General features: G+C 41.1%; 1 protein-coding gene across 5 annotated transcripts in view; it reads left to right on the top strand.

Moving 5' to 3' along the window:
• The window catches only part of LOC111570143 (dipeptidyl aminopeptidase-like protein 6), an 89,476-nt gene that overhangs the window by 22,276 nt on the left and 49,141 nt on the right, over positions 1-18,059 (top strand). Inside the window, exon 1 of one of the 5 annotated variants that reach the window (XM_035949315.2) lies at positions 8,083-8,210. The exons of the other annotated variants lie outside the window; for them this stretch is intronic. Within the exon in view, the coding sequence (XP_035805208.2) occupies positions 8,169-8,210 (42 nt within the window). The 5' untranslated portion in view covers positions 8,083-8,168. Of the gene's footprint in view, positions 1-8,082; positions 8,211-18,059 lie in introns of those variants that run through there. 5 annotated transcript variants of the gene reach the window in all.

Below are 18,059 nucleotides of genomic sequence, written 5' to 3'. Positions count from 1 at the left end.
CTGTCCTCATTATCTCTGTGGCAGGGCTAACTGTGTGCTTCAGGTGATGGCTGCTTACTGAAGGCTGCCACTGGATTTGTTACTTGCTGCACTTATCCAAAAGGATCGTGTGTCCTGAGAGAGCTCCCTCCTTCAACAGAAAGACAGATGTGCTTGTTAAGTAGGCAGACTTTTTGGAAACAACGTGGTGTTAAGATCTGATCAGTTTTTTTATGCTGTATAAAGGTGAGACGTCTCACTTGTGACACTTTACTCTGATGAATCTGCAGTCTCTCTTCATCTTACAAAACAACATGTGGTCAGTTCTTAAACCTACATTAATGGATTTTTGGCCACCTGAGGACAGCAGAAATAAGTTGTGAACATCCATCCATCCATCCATCCATCCATCCATCCATCCATCCATCCATCATCTATACACCACTTAATCCTCATTAGGGTCATGGGAGGCTGGAGTTTATTCCAGCTGACTTAGGTGAAGGCAGGAGACACCCTGGACAGGTCACCGTTTTATTGCAGGGCTACATATAGAGACAGACAACCAAGCATTCTCACATTCACACCTACAGACAAGTTAGAATCACCAATTAACCCAAGGATGTTTTTGGACCGAGAGAAACATTAGCTATCACTCAGAGTGTCTCTTATTAACGTAAATCCAATATTCACTCTCTTTATATCTCTGTGTTGGTCTTCACCAATTCTTTTGGGAAATATCTGCTAAATGCCCAACACCATTCCAACACTACTTCTCTGTGCATTGCCATACAAGCGGTTTTTAGAGCTTTTTTTGGTCAAAATGATTCTATCAAAGTGGATAGAATATACAGAGTCTATAAAGTTGCAGTTCCAAAAACCAAATCCAAAAATCGAAGGGTGCTGAAATGTTCTGTAGCGCTGAGGGAGCTGTTGAGTTTGTCATACAGTAATCCTCTGTTGGTTTTGACTTTTTTTCACGTAACGTGGACATTAGATATTGGTAATATACATCAATCCACTACAACAGTTAAACCATTGACAGATGAAGTGATGCTGTCTTTGAATAATACTCATTAGCTCCTAATTATGACATGCAAAGTCGTAAAAACTAAAGGCTTGCTGTTCAGGTGGTAACATCGGGTGTAAGTCGTGATAATATGGGCGTCACAGGGGCTAAACATTTAACAAGCTAACAAGCAGGTGACATCATGTAGAAAATGCTAAGGTACAATTGAAAAAATGAGGCCATTGAAATATCAAAACTTTCTTCAGACATAAAATTACTAAAAAAAGAACTCTACACAACTAGTGTGTATTACATATCATGAACAGAAAAATGACCTCCATAGCGATCCCCAGTTCTGAAAATGTCAGCAAACATGCCACAACCCTGTCATGGTTGTGATGCTCCCTGACAGCATCCTAAACTGATCAAGCATCTAGTGGATACGCTTGAACAACTCTGATCCATGGAGACCCCCCCCACCCTGCAGCCCACAGCATCCAAAGCATCTGCTGCCACGGTCCTGATGCCTGATGACATCACAGGACACACTGTAGCTTAGAAGATAATGCAGTCTCTAAACCTAATGTTTAAAATCTAATTTTGAGCTAAGATGTAAGATACAAGCATAAGTAACAAGTCACAAAAAGCTTCAAACATCCATCCATCATCTAGATACCGCTTAATCCTCATTAGAGTCATGGGGGGCTGGAGTCTATCCCAGCTGACTTGGGGAGAAGGCAATGGACATCCTGGACAGGTCACCAGTCTATCACAGGGCTCCATATAGAGACAAACAAGCACACTCACATTCACACCTACGGACTATTTTGAACCACCAGTCAGCATGTTTTTGGACTGTGGGAGGAAGCCGGAGAACCCAGTGAGAACCAGTGCAGGCACAAGGAGAACGTTCTAATTCCACAGAAAGACCCCAGGGATCTTCTAGCTGGGAGGTGACTAATATTTAAAAAATGCATATGAATTCAAATATTAAATAAAATTAATTAAATGAACAAAACGCGATTTTAAAAACTGAAGAAAAACAGCACTAATCACAGCTCAATGTATGCTCGCTGAGCATTTCTACCATCATGCAGTAAAGGGCACGCCAGGCGAACATGCTGTCACCCAGAGCAGCTCCTCCCCTCAGGACAACAAAGCTTCCTCAGCAGGACCTCTTGCTCGACGTTGCCATGGTTGCAAAGGTGGAAAGGGTGAGGCTGTAAGCAGTTGGAACACACACACTGCTCCTCGCTGGTGGCTCTGACAGCCATCTGGAGATGACGCAGCTCCCACACTGCACAATGAACATCCTCTGCTCCTGTCACGCGACATACTGCGTCCACCATAATAACCATGGTGTGTTTTTATGTTTTGTTTTTTTTAATTATCTGTGATGATTGTCAATCCCCTTTGGCTCCTGGTGAATCCCAGCCTCTCCTCCTGTTTCTGTGGCTTCTGCTGACAGATTTATTTATTATCGACCTGCGTTTTTTTCTCTTTTTTTTGGCTCCTCTATTCCCAGAGGGCATCTCAACAGGTCATCCATCCCCTGCCCAGCACCTCAACACCCTGTTGACACAGCATCGATCATCCCTCGCTACACTGCTCTCCCCCAGCACCACCTCCACGGACCTGTCAACAGCCCATCAGCAGGCTGCTGCCTCGCTGTTTGACTGCCCCTCTTCCTCCTGATGATTTACTGTATTATTACACAAGCTGACAGTGGGTATTAGTCAGTGTTTAAATACAGAGAAGCCTTATTACCCTGTGATGATGCCGAGCTGCAGTCTCTTGTGGTAGATTTTCTGCTCTGAAGATCTTCTGAAGTAGCAAACACATCATCAGCTGTCATTAAGCCTCCAATGTGGGTATTTTCATATCAATTTTATTCACATCACATTACACCCTCCTTCACTTTGTTTCATTTTAACCAGTAACTGCAGTCTGTGTGGCTGAAATACAGCCGATTAAATACGGACGCAGCAAAGAAAATCATTCCCTTTGTCAGCCTTCGTTTGTGATCGTCGGCTTGACGATGGCAGTCACGTCCCGTCCCGTCTTTTCACAGGAGATTAGCTCACTCCACAGATGTAACTTCACTGTGGATCTTAAAGATTTCCGCTGCTTTCAAGAACTTTATGAGTATGCTGCTAAATATAACCATCTTTTAACCCGGCTCGCTTCCTATCTTCAATTCTCCCTGTGTTCGTGTCTCTGCTTTTTTTTATCTTTAACTTCAGACAGAGTTCTCAGTGTTTTCCTTTTGAGGATTAGCTTTATTAGATTTGCATCTGATAATCACCAGTGCAGCTGCTTTTCAGGAGACCAGGACAGTTTTCTACATCAAGCATTAGTTTACTTCTGTGTCTGGTGTTTGTCAAAATATCAGCTTTCATACAGTAGACAGTCAGTTTTAGATGCCAAACGGATGCAGGAAACCGTATTTCATAGGGTTTCCATGCACTGCGTCTGTTTTGCCACTAGAGACTGTTGTGTTCCAGTTAAATGCACCAACTCCACACTGTGCTATAGGCAGCAACATACAGTAAAATACTTTTAGATAGACTTTGGTTCTAGTGCTGGTATTTGCCACTGTTATAATGATGTACCAATGTGCTACAGCATCAGCTACAACAACAAGCAACTAAATCTAACTTGTTATTCTACACAGCCTCTGTAGCTAAAGCCAAGCAGTTCGCATACCTAAAAGAGTCACATCTTGATACAAGAAGAGCATGATAATGTCACCTCTAATCAGCATTGAAAGGTTACACGGTCACCTAGCAACATCGGCCACACTGAGGCATCGCTTTGACCTGCAGACACAGATAAAGACCTTTTTCTGGCAGAGTCATCACTGGCATCGCTTAATTACGACATTTAATTCAGGAGGGTGAAAGATCAAATTATCATATCGGTTGCAGAGGGCGTATAGTGAAACCAGAGGGTAACAGGTGCCTCTCAGCTCATTTATTCCGCAGCAGCAAAGTGTCATTTTGAAGTTTCTTGGAGCAAAGCACAGAACCCTCCCAGTTAGCCTTTCTTATGCTAAAACTGAGACACTTATCTCCTGTAACTTTGCAGCAGCGCTTCATGCTTAGTAATTTGAGTCAAAACAGAGAAGTATCAAAGGTGAATCTTCAATGATGAAAGAAGGAATTTAAAGCACGTGAAGGAAATTTCTCCTACAGCTTTTCTGCCAGCTGGAATTAGAGCGGCAGAGCGGAGCTGCCATTTCTCCAGAGTCCCTCTCAGTGTTTTTCCAGGCTGAGACCAGGCAGCAGTAATCCGTTGTGTCACATGGGCAGATTCGCTTATCGACCCCGCCATGATACAGCAGCGACACACCCATCAGAGACACACGCTCACAAGCACATAATTTAACTGGTGACACAGACACATGCACACACTCAGCATTTCAAAATAAAAGGCAAAGTCAGCAGAGTGGGGTTACAGCGTAGTAAATCCTGGAGGGAGGCAACAACAGAAGCAACAGGTCAGCCTTCATGCATTTTGTAGCAGTTGCAGGGAAACAGTGTTGCCAAAAAGGCTCCTGTTGATGTTTAGATCTCTGTCCTGAATCAGTCAGCGTATTCGTTACCCTCATTATCATTTGTTGTCTTCACAGCTCTGACAACACTTTGGTGTTTTGTGCACTCCCTTCAACGTCCTTAAGCTTGATTTTACAACCCGTGCCTCAAAAAGAAAAAGAACCAGCTTCAATAACTAAGATGACAGCCACAAAATTTTCTTTTCCAGCTTTAGGAGTGATTTAATATTTCATATTGCAGCTGAAGCAGCAGCATCCGTGGTGTCATTAGCAGAGTAGAAACATCAACAGTCAAATAATAAATGGCAACAATTTTGGTGATCAGTTGGCGTATTAAAATAAAATGCCAAATATTTATGTGTTTTACTTTCTGATAGTAGACCTAAACATACAGACTTGCAGCATGACCAGCATGGAGGTTTGGTAAGGAGGACAGATTGTAATACCTCAGATTGATCCTCTGACTTTTCATCTACTGCCATCATCAGGTCAAAAATTCAAACCTACATAAACAATAAATGCTTGTGAACATACTGGTACTTCTTTCAAAAATAGAGGATGTACTGGAAAATAAATAAATGGATAAATGATAAGTGAAAATCTGTAACAGAGGTTTAAAATAGTGGAATACAGCACTGTTTAAAAAATATAATTGGAAAAATAGATGAAAATAAGGACAAGTGTCTGCAGAATAATATTTTAAAACAGCGTAATTTTTGGTCACACATTGTAAAAGAATGAACTACTATGTGCAAAATAACAGGTTTTTGATGTATAGATTATGTATAGTTTTGGCTTTAGGAAAATATTTTTGAAAACATTTTTCTTTTTTTTCAATCCTTAATATAATATACTTTTTTCAAAATAACCTGAAATATCTGACAATATTCTTGCTAATTTAAATATAGAAAAATAGTGTAAATTTAGGGTCAAACAGTAAATGAACAAACTCAATGAAACAGGAAAAATCTGTAAAATAAGAGTAGATTGTTCAAAAAAAAAAATTTTTTTTTTTACATCGTAGTGAATATTAACATATTACACATGTACATAACATAGTTACTAAACATCTGCATGTTGCAGTGTCACTGTGAACATGTTAGCATTCTGCCTTTAAGTCTCAGATGGCTACTAAAATGTCTTTAAACTATTATTGCTTGCTATTCTGCAGAGTCTTGTTATACCCTTTTGCTTCAATGGTTTGTTGTTCTCTGTTTTTCCACATTTCTTTGTGTTATAACTTGATTAAACGCTCCATATATACAACAGTAGAGCTACTCTGCGCCCCACTATGGCCTGTGGACCTGGTTTTTTTTCACACATTTTGACTTGTCACTGCTTTAAGCACACTGTGCCTAACAACATCAGAGGACCGTGGTGCATTTAGACATGCCAGTTATCCATGTCAGTGAACATATAACAGCAGGCCCCTGGAACCTAAACGTCTAAATGAAATTAGCTGAATCCTTTATGAGTGTAGCACCTGTTTGACAAGTCAAAAACTCTGCTGAGATAAAGGTCTGACGCTTCAGTCACAAAACGATGCCACAGCTACATGGGTTCCTCTCCTGCCTCCAGGCTCTGGTTTAGTCTTCTGTTGAATAATACATGAGATAGGTTTTCATGCTGCATCCTCCCCAGACCTTTGTGTGCCTTCTAGTTTTGAGACGAGCGACGGGGGAAGAAAAGTTTGTGTCCCCGCAGCCATGAAGGTGGGTTGTTGCGTCGGCTAGAAAAGCTGGTCAGTTCCAGTAGTGTGTGAGTGTGAGTGTGTTTGTGTGTGAGTGCACCTGTTGGCAAACCTCTTGTGTACAGGCACATGTAGGTCACCGTCACTGTGGAGAACTTTTACTGTCAGCCACATTCTGTATTGCAGAGCTTTTTTTTTTTTTTTTTGCTGTGTGTACAACATCATCTCCAGTCAATATTTCTCTCCTGTTCCTGTAAGTCGGCAGTCAGGAGTCTGAATGAGCTCCGAGCTCCGGGGACGGAAGCAGAAGATTGCTTTCCCTGAGCTGCTGGGAGTCCAGCTCTGAGTCGTGTGATGATGTTGAGTGTGGAGCTCACATGGAGCAGAACAGAGATGGGGGGAGATAATGATTGTTTGGTGCAGCGGAGGTGGAGAGAATGGGGAGCGCTATTGAGTGATTTGCTATTCTGGAGCTGGCAGCCTGTCAAACCGTACCCCACCAAAGACAGGGAAGCCGGAGTCGTGATGATTGATGTTACTCCCCTCACCAGATTGGCTGTTGCATCATGGGAATACAGAGTCTTTATTGCAGGACGTCTTTTGGCAGACATCTTGCTACGCTGACATTATGGCTTAAGCTTTGAGACAAACATACACACCTTATCAGCTTCATCAAAGAGGCTGTCTGTCTCCCTGTCTGTCTGTCCGTCTGCGTGTCCTTCAGCTGTACGTCTTGATTGTTGGATAGGCTTTGACCTGGAAAACTTCTGGGGAGGAGTAGTGAATACTTTCAGGGTGAAGAAGCAGTTGTTGAAACCTGTGAGACTGTCTGTGTAGTGACATTACACGCAGCCATTTTTTTCAGCGTTAATACAAAAATTCGATTAGTGCTGCTTTAATTATACAAATGACTTCTGTTAATTATGCTTAGGGGAAATTTGCAGCTCCTGAGCAATGTTCAGTTTGCAACATTTTCTGTGTTTTTTTAATCATTCATGAGCAAAAGAAGCTTAACATGAAAACAATCCAGCATCTCTCACATTAGACGCTGCATTTAACATCCCTGCAAAGCCTTAAAGGGAGCAGATAGTACGTACACTTTGTGACACATTACAAGCTTCACTGGGGCACTATCTTTGTCCGAAAAAAAAACCTGAAGAAATTCTAGCCTACATCAGCCTGTAGCTGTATGAGCAGCACTTTTGTAAATCCAGAAAGGTGGTATTGTGAGTAAATTGCTCCTGGGAGAAAAGTAGAGGGGAGACAGGATAAACAACCCGGGGTAAAAAGCACCATAAAGTGGCCCAGCTCTGTGTGTGGTGTGTAATGCTGATCTGTGCTGATCGGCAAGATGCAGCTAATGGCCCAGGTAAGTGGTTCAGTGCTGATTGTTGTGAAGCGGGCCGGGTTCATCGCCAGCTCTCCTCTGTGGGTTGTGTTGCAGGGATTAGTGCGGCCGTCGACGGCACCCAGATCGCTCTGATATTCCCTCAGAGATCTGACAGCATCTCTTCTGCTGTGACCGAGGAGGTGTCGGGTTCTCACTGGGGTCTCCTCCATGATGTGCGCTTCACTTTAGAAAGCAGGGCAGCGTTTCATAGGTCCATGCCAACACACACACACACACACACACACACACACACACACACACACACACACACACACACACACACACACACACACACACACACACACACACACACACACACACACACACACACACACACACACTGCAACCACGAGGACACGTACTTCAACCTAATGCGTGGAGTGTGGAACTTAGTGCTGGGATGCTGACTCTGGGATTATTCTCACTGAGAGCTGAGGTGTGTCTCTTTTATGAACAGGTCGTTATTCACCGTCTCTCTCTCCACATCCACATCAGCCCTTTCTTGCTCTTTCCTCACACTGGCCGCTCCTTATGCTGCCTCTCCCTCGCCATGAAAACACGCAAGTTGTCACGGGTGGAGAGACTGTGGAAGGTGAGTGTTGAATCCTTTTTTCAGGGATGCACAGGCCTCCTGCCTACATTTGTTTAATGCCCAAACATTTCAGCTTTTTTTTCTTCTCTCTAATTATGCTTTTAATCAATCTGTTATGGAGCGCTTCAAGGGCACGTTCAAAGGAAATTACAAACTGTTGAAGAGGCACTTGAGGAAGTGTCCGGGCGGATTATTTATTTATTTAGGCTTAAAACAGCCCGATGATATAATGAGCACTTCAGCTGACAGCCCATATTGCCGTTGTTTAGACTGACTGAGTCTGCTGTGAAATCATAGTGATTTCATCTAAAAACTTGTCAAATGGTAAATCTAAGCCCTGGGCTGTTTCCGGGGCAGTTCTCTGTTATAAATGTAAATTTAGTAGAACTAAATTGCAGTTTATCTAAACTTAAATACAGTTACTTTTTGGCAGTTGATTCAGTATCTTTTTTTATGGCATCTGCATCTCTATAAATGTGTATATATGAAGACTTTACGGAAATTTTTCCGAAATATTTGACTTTGCACATAGTGAGGTGTAAAACGAAAGCCAGACATAGAGGTTCCTGCAAAGAAATATCTTAATGCACTTTTCCCATAGGCATTAATTGTGGTTAAGCAAACGCTGCAGCGTAATGCACAGAGTGCTTCCTCAGTCCCTTTGTGCGTTATCAGCCTTTTTTTTTTTTTTTTTACTGAGATGCATATTTAATACACCCAAAGATGGAAAGATGGACCTCAAAAGCAATATTCAATACGAATCAACAGCTGATTTAATGAGGTGATCAGAAAATGAGTAAAAGTAAAATTATTGAACCTAAACTTTGTTTTTTTTATGTGGCCTCCTTTTTTCTGGGACTTAAAGACCTAGAAGCTATTTTGGCACCTAACTTCCTTAACTTTTAGTTATATAAGTAATTTTACTGTCATTTCTATATCCTCCCTCCATTATCTATACATCGCATAATCCTCATTAGGATCGTGGGGGAACTGGAGTCTATCCCGGCTGACTTAGATGAAGGCAGGGGACACTCTGGACAGGTCACCAGTCTATCACAGGACTACATATAGAGACAAACAATCACACTCACATTCACACCTACAGATAATTTAGAATCACCAATTAACCTCAGCATGTTTTTGGACTGTGGGGGGAAGCCGGAGCACCTGGAGAAAACTCACGCATGCACAAGAAGAACATGCAAACTCTATGCAGCCGCGACCCGGGGATCTTCTAGCTGCAAGGTGCTAACCACTTCTATAACATCCTCTCATTGATTCAAAAGAAAGCCTGTGTACCAAATCCCTTAAAAGGCATGTGAATTGACTGTGGTAGCAAGATCAAGTGTTTTTGTTGGGTAGTTGTGCATGTGTGGTGCGTTCAGAGATAATATCCCATATATCTGGTGTTTGGAGACACTTCGGAGCTCAGCTGCATGTCTCTCTTGATGCCATCAGCATCGCTCAGTGAGAAGGACTTAACAACTGAGTCGCTGTCTGGCTTTGATAGACTCCGGCTACGGCTTAGCAGCTGATACTGATCTAACTGGGCATCCCGGGGTTTTGTCCTTGTGAATGCCTTGATGTCTGAGATTATGCATTTGCTTTGACTTGAGTTTGAGTTGGACACAAGTCTTTCAGAACTGCATCCAAATCCCCAGAGAGACCGAGCTCCACGGAGAGCTGACAGTGTACAAGCTGTCACAATATTTTCAGATTTTAAGGACACTTCTGCTGCTGTCACTGTCACTGCTGCTGTTCCTGTCTAATGGAACTTTTATGGAAGATGTATATTTCCAGTTTTTGGCCACATTAGTGCAGTTGCTCCAGAGACGGTGATGTAAATCAGTCAGTTCGTTCCCCAATCTGGTCTACAGCGGAAATATTACAACAATGGGTGAACTGTAGGGCTGAATGATATGCCAAAAATAGTGCAAATGCAATATAAGTCATGATTTTAGTGGCTAATGCTATTTTTTGCATTTCTTTTCCACCCCAAAAAATATTAAAATGATGATGTGATTATTGCTGCAGCCAGTACCAAACATGTTCCCTTACGTCTGGAGAATATAGTTTTATGCGGAGAACCACAAAGCTGCACTTCCAACAGTATGTTTTGAATTACTTACTAGCACAAATGCAGTCTGTGTTATCCAGATAATGAATCCCATAACTCTGTGACTCCCTCAGCCTTTCCTCTAGGGACAAAGTGACATTGTTTCTTTGCATAAGTGTTAATAAAAATCCAGCGATTAACTTTTCAGCTACAGTGACACCAATAAGTCAAACTGTGGTCCGTCTGGTGCTTTGATTTATCACCAAATACCTGCTAAACTAATGACACCTCCATCAGTCTCAGCTTTTCTTTGCTTTTGGGGCTTTTTTTAATAGCTAATTTAGCATACTAACATGTTTAAGTGAGATGATGAATATCGCACCTGCTAAACGTCAGCATGTTGTCGTGAGCAGGTTTACATTCAGCTCTAAGCACATAAGTACTTTATAGAGCCTCTATGCAGGCTTTAGACTCTTCACAATGTAGAGTGTTGTTACATTACAGAAATAAAATGTACCTTCTCACCTGCTACGACTGCAGATAGGTTTGGCTTTGTCTGAAAATTTGGAATGAAGAACCCTACATATACAAATCTATCAAGATATTGTCCTGCACCTCGAGTGTTAAATGATTCAAAATGTTATTTTATCATCTGGGTGAACTGCTCCTTTAAAGATAAGTTGATGAAGGCTTAAAATGCTATGATAATGAAGGCTTTGTCCTCATTCATGATAGAGGATCCTCTTCAATTCTGTCTTAGGCTACACTTACTCAGATTGAGAGAGTTCAACAAAAAAGAAGTCCTCATGATTTAAATTATTGCATTATTACTTTGATTGGTATCGTGAAGATCAGGGATCGAGCAAGAAAATGAATGTAACTTAGCGTAATATCTTTTGAAATGTTGGAAACATGTCCGTGTATGTGGAATGCTCAATTTGAGCACCTAGTACTAATAAAGTGAGATAGAGAGAATAATTAAACATTATCTAGATTGAACATTTTTTGTTAGTCAGTGGGGTCCTGGGAGACGTGGAGTTGCCTGATGAGGAAAAACTTTTGAAACCCTCAGTGAATGGCTAACGATGAAGCACCATTCATGCAGATACTTTTAATTTGCTTTTAATCAGTCCCCTCTGCATCTCTACTCCTTCATTCCTAAGAAGACCAGAACAGCAGTGATAAATTAATTATTGTGTATATGATTCATTATCGCTTCCTTTTTGGCCCAGCGAGCCACATTTTTTTTAACACCTGTGACTTTGTTTATTTGATGATTTGTGACTCCCTGATCTGAATACAGCACGCAAGTTGCTGCTAATTCCTTCTTTATTGCCCTTGCTGCGGTGCTTTATCTCCGACAAATTTCTATCATAACTTCCCAAAATGCGGCGCTAACTTTGAACTTTTTTCTTCTTCTTTTAATTTTATGAGCCTCTTGTAAGCCGTTGATGAGCACACATAAAGTTCATGAGGCTCATAAGTCTGTTTTACGAGGACCGGATCAGCAGATGGGTTAATGCTCTGTAAATGCATGCTGACTCACCCTGCTTGTGTCTTTTTATATATATTTATATATGCCAGCTGCCTGTTCGCTGTTCTTAATGAACAACTTTACTATTTCCTTGTTGACATAATTTCCCTCCTTTTGTGTTTTATTATCAGACTCATATTCACTCAGAGAATGTTTGCTCAGCTTCTGTTTGCTTTGTATTTTAGATCACATCACACATCAAGGTGCCTTTGGGGGTTATTTCTGGAAAGTGCTGCAATCTCCAAATAACACTTTGATGAAATGAGATGTTTTCCTTCCACTCGCTGCGTTAAGATAATGCACGCTATCAAAAATGCCCAGTAGTATCAGATAAGTCCAGTACACCTGAAAAAAAGAGATAATTGTAGACGTTTTTAAGCCCAACTTAACTCAAAAAATGCATTTCCCTATAGATGCCTCACTTGGATTTTTAACTTTCATAACACATAAAAATACCAGCAGGATTTCATGCTTCAGCCAACTGTACAATAATAAAGTAATTAGGCAGGAACATATAAAATGAACTATATTTTCAACTTTAAAAAAAAATCTTTAAGGAGGTAATTTAGCATGTTTTTAACACAAATTACTGTCCAAGATACCTGAAAATAGGGATAATTGTAGGCTTACTTGTGATAGTAATTCATGTTTATCAATCAAAAAAGATATTCACAAAGCAGAAATGAGCTAAAAGTATAGTTTATGTAGTCCATCTTCACTCAAAAAAAATGCTTTCCTTATTGGTACTTAACTTGGATTTTAGACTTTTATTGTACAGAGTTTTACACAGCCAGTTTCACCTTTACGTTAATATGGAAACACTCGAGCAGGACTTGATGCTTCAGCTAGTTTGGAGGAGAGTCATGAACCAGATGCACTTCACTGTCTATGCATTAAGTAATTAAGTGGACAGCTTAACTAAATTTTCATATTCATAATGTCTGGCAGAAGTATTTTTTAATTCTTAAAGGAGGTGATTTAACATTTTTCTGGGAAAACCTTATTACACACAAATTATTGCCCAAGATACTTGAAAACAGGGATACTTGTAGGTTTACTTGTGATAGTAATTCATGTTTTTTCTATTATTATTCTATTATTTAAAGGATGGTTACAAAGTTAAAATCAGTTAAACATTATTTTTCAAGCCCAAATTCACTCAAAAAATGTGCCTTCCTTCGTGTTACCTCACTTGGATTTTTGACCTTCACTGTGTGAGTTAAATACAAGAATGTTTTCACATTCAAATTTACTTTAATACAGAAACGTACCAGCCAATCAATGCAGTGCACTGTCCTTGGATTAAGTAATTAAGTGATTTAAAAAAAAAATAAAAATTAACTATATTATCATATTTATAGAGCACGGAATAAATTTTTTAAAAATTGATTATTCTTTGCCGAGGTCATTTAACATTTCTCTGGGCAAACTTTATCACACAAATTACTATTTGTCCTGCTATTGCTCCAGAGGGGACTGCAAGGTATGGTTTGTGACATCTAAGTGCTGGGTAGTTGGTAGCTGTGAATACAGCTGTCAGATAGAATATGGTTGAGTACAGGACAAAAAGTATTTTTAATGTTGATTTAAATTAATTATGGGGTCAGAAATCTGTCACTGACTGTGAGTTCTCTCTCCTGAGCCGTTGCACAGTTATTACCTTCATGACTCGGGGGCGCCCCATAAAGCTTTTGTCCTGAAAGCACTCCAAGTCTTTAAGATACTTCATTCTATGGCTGACCTTTCTCTGGAGGCTGTAATATCTTGGAAATATGAAGGTCTGTAATGTGGCAGCATCTGGTGTCTTTTGTGTACCATTTGAAGGCCACAGAGTCCTGAATTTATAACAAAGTTCCAGCAACCTTGAGGTGAGATTATAAGTTGAACCTACAGTAGTGCCAGAAAAAATGAAGCCTCACCGAGGGTCTGGACATCCTATAAATTGGCCACTGAGATCTGCTGTGAAAGAATTAGCACCACACTGTGGACCTCCATTATTGGCAACCTTAATTCTATAAGACTGATCCCTCTCACTGTTATTTTCTCCAGGGGTGCAGTTTCCCCTTAGAAGAGCCCCAATTCAGGCCTTGAAGCAGCCATTTTTGTCAGACAGTGATCTGTATAGATCTGTTTGAGTCTGGGGGCATTTACTGAGAAGCCAGTTCTGTGCTGCTCTGTGGTGTGTTGCAGAGACAAGATAATGTTCTTCCTCAGGAGGAATTCTGGTTTGCAGCAAGCAGAGAGCTGTTGTTGTTTAGGAGCAAAATCGTTTGGTGTATTGCATATGAAAAATATGGAAATTCTTTTATGAGGTAAACTGCAGCACAATACTCTGTAGTATAGAGCTTAAAGAACGGCAGTCATGAGCCCGAGTCAGTCAAGAGAGGTGGTGTGAAACTGCCATAATGCAAACCGGATAATGAAACTTTAGGGGAGAAGCACATAAAAATCTAGTTTTATTTCCAGTTGTTTTATTTTTCTACAGCTTAACAATGCCAGTCAAATAATAGTGAATATGTGCACCGGGTGTTATAAAGAATAACAGCTCAAATGATGAAAACAGTCAATGAACACTTAACATTAATACAAAACAGGGAATTCAGACTGCGGACTGAAAAGAAATCATGATTAAGGTAGAAAAAAGTAATTCTCTTTTATCTATTCTGCAGAAATGTCCCTCGCACGATTTGAACCCTGACCTTTTTAACATCAGATGGGGAATCAGGTAGGTTTTGGGAAGATGCAGCTGCCTGGCTCACTTCAAACTGAATTTAGTTTAAATGTCAGCATCCAACAGGGGGAAAATGAACATGTCAGCCTGCAGAGGTAATTACAGAGGTGGAGCAAGTGGCATTCTGGTGCAAAGTCTTGAATTCAGCAATGACAAAACCAAAGTGACGATTGTCGACTTCACTCAAGCCTCTGTTCACCATCGTTCCCCAATGAGCATCAATGATTCTATCATGCAGTGAGCTATCTAGCAACAACAGGGCAGCCACCATCATCAAGATGGTCAAACAGCAGCTGTACCCTTCCTCACATTTAAGAGAGCAGACCTGCCATTCCACCATTTCTCACAGAGCCACTATTGATAATACCCTGACCAACTGCATCACCGTGTGGTTTGGTAATAGCAGGAGGAAACATTTTAACCGCCTAAACAGAATGAGGACAGCTAAAAAGCGCATCGGTGCTCCTTTTCCACATATGCTGGAAATTTACCACAGCACTGAATTTATGCAGCCTCTAGTGTTACCAGAGATCCCTCCCACACTTCCCACAGTCTGCTTTCCATCAAGCAGTCTGGAAAAAAAGTACAGGAGCAACGAGAACCACCAGGTTACCCAACAACTAGTTGAATGTTGGACACAATGTGTTCACAGCTAACATGATCTGGCAGACTGTATGTGGTATCGAAATGAAACTGTAAAACTATCAATTGGAAGTATAGGAACATTAAACCTTAAGAATGTACAGTCTGTAATACAAAAAACCCCTGCAGGCTCAGTGTCACTGAGTAATGCAAGTCGAATGATGCTGTTAGAATGAATAAGTTGACCAGCACAGCAGCCTTCCCAGAAAAATAGTTAAGTATTGATGAGGGTCAAGCATTGGGGTGGGGAGTCGAGGGAATAATACAAAGTTAATGTAATTTTTTAGTGTGTGAGTGTATGTGTGTGTGTGTGTGTGTGTCCAAACAATTCCAGACAAGACAATGGTAGATTAATTGTTTCCCCCGGAAAGTCCTCTCTCGGTAAAAGACCAATAATGAGTCTGATTAAAGACTTGAGGACTTGTTAATTACCCCTTCTGTAATGTCCAGACAGTGAAAAACTGCCTCCGCCTGCAGTCTGAAAACTTCTTTGCCTTTCATCACTCGGTGACATACAAAGGCGTGTTTCCTCTGGGCCAAATTGATGACCTTAAAGTTACAGTAACGATCTGCGATGAACTACGAGGTGCTGCCCACGCTCTCCATCCTTAACCTGTGATTTGTAGCCATGGCTCAGCAGAGGGAAGCGGCGATGCAAACAGCAGTATTTACACTCAGAGAGGCAGGTGTGCCAGCACTTGGGCAGCTGAAGGAGTCGTGGCGGGCCAGAGGGCGAAGGGGACGTGACTGAAGATTGAGATGGACGTGCCGACCGTTTAGCAGCACGGCTGAATGGAAACAGCTTGTTGTTAAATCAGCAGCCTGCTTTGATTGATAGAGTTTTACTGGCTTAGTGAACATTTCAAAATTACAGTCATGCTAATTTATTTTCCTCGCATGTTCACAATTTTTCATTCCAGTACATGGTGAGGGTCACACTGCCTCAGGGAGAGGTGCTTTATTAGAATCAGGTTTAATACAATCCAAGGTCTGTGAGGCAGTGTGTAGCCAAGGTTTTAGATATTCTGAGGTCAAAAGTACAAAATCCCTCAACAACCCATAGCCCACTCCTTACTAATACCTAAAACAAGACTCTTTTGTGTTTTATTATTTGTGTTATCCTTCAGCTAAATGATTTTTAGCACTTGAAGATATTAAGAAAGTACACCATGCCTTTTCTCTTAATGTTTGGACAACTCTAATTCTCTTCACTCCCTGCCTCCACCATATCTGAAGTCGCCTGCAGCTCAAACTGTCTCAAGGCTTTCAGCAAACATTTTAGGAAATCTCATCACACCGCTCCCACTTGTGCAACTTTACTCCGGCTATCGGAGAGTTTAGGAATTGATTTTTAAAAATTTGCTTATCAGGCTTTGCACGATTCGACTCCTTGTTAAATTGCTAATGCATCGATTCTTGACCAGCCACAGTGGTGCCACAGATCTGCAGGCTTTAGTTTTCCAGTCACTGGAATCATTGGTGTGTTCCCTGAAGGAAGCAGGCTTTTTCAGTCTGTATCTAACAGCTTTGGAACTCTCTTCCTGAGTATCTGAGGCAAAGCTGTAAACCCAGTAATGTCTTTTAAATCACTTGTGAAAACTTTTATCAGAAAATTGCAGTTTTTTAAAAACCGTTTTGGTTTTATTCTTGTATGTATTTTCATCATCTACACAGTTTGTTTTACTGTTAGCTTCCTTGAAACTCTATTTAGGAGAGTACAAGATCATGTTTTTATTAATGGTTTTATGTTATTGAGATTGGAATGGCCCTTTTCCTCACAGAAGGGAAAGATTTTGGCTTTGGCATCGAGGTGTCATCAGCAATCGACAGGATTATCAATGTAATCTAGAAGACTGCATTAATCCAGCATTTTACAGACTTGGTTGGACAACAGACAGTCTGAGAAGCTGTCATGACAGACTGTGCTGTCACAGTGGAGTAGATGTCGAGGACAGAGGTCTCAGTAGAATCTTTGTGAAGTCTTTACATCAAGACTACCTAATTATATTTTATGTCAAACATACACTGTCAAAAAAAAAAAAGTCGCCACATGGATTCTATTGGATAATTACTGCAGTGATGAATATGTTTCAGCTGGCAACAACTTATTTAACCCTAGCTTTCTTAAACAACCGTGTCAGAAGACATATCCTGTGGTCGTGGAAAGGATGTTAATCTGTCTCAGAAGGGTGAAATTATTGGCCTGCATCAAGCAAACAACCAAGGAGATTTCTGAAACTACTAAAATCAGGTTAAGAACTGTCCAACGCATTATTAAAACCTGGAAGGATAGTGGTGAACCATCATCTTTGAGGAACAGATGCGGTCGGTCATGTGGTCTGATGAGTCCAGACTGACCCTGTTCCAAAGTGATGGGCACAGAGGTAGATGAAGGGATGCACTCACCATAGGTAGTGCCTACTGTACAAGTCTGTGCAGGCAGTGTTATGATCTTTGGCTGCTGCAGTTAGTCAGGTCCAGGTTCAGCAAGAAAGAATGAGGTCAGCTGACTACCTAAGTATACTAAAAAATACCAGGTCTTTCCATCAATGAAGTTTTTCTTCCCTGATGGCATGGGCATGTTCAGCGATAACAATTCCAGGATTCATGGGGCTCACATTGTGAATGAGTGGATCAGGGAGCATGAGACATCATTTTCACACATGGATTGTCCTCCACAGGGTCCAGACCTCAGCCCCATTCAGAATCTTTGGGATGTGCTGGAGAAGACTTTGCTCAGTGGTCCGACTCTCCCATCATCAATATAAGATCTTGGTAGAAAATTAATGCAACTCTGGACAGAAATAAATGCTGTGGCATTGCAGAAGCTCATCGAAACGATGCCACAGCGAATGTGTGCTGTTCTCAGAGCTAAAGGCAGTCCAA

Source organism: Amphiprion ocellaris, chromosome 10 (genome assembly GCF_022539595.1).
Source record: "Amphiprion ocellaris isolate individual 3 ecotype Okinawa chromosome 10, ASM2253959v1, whole genome shotgun sequence".
In the NCBI taxonomy this organism is placed as follows: Eukaryota; Metazoa; Chordata; class Actinopteri; family Pomacentridae; genus Amphiprion; species Amphiprion ocellaris.
The sequence above is the reverse complement of the archived record's forward strand: the minus strand, read 5'-3'. Positions and strand labels throughout refer to the sequence as shown.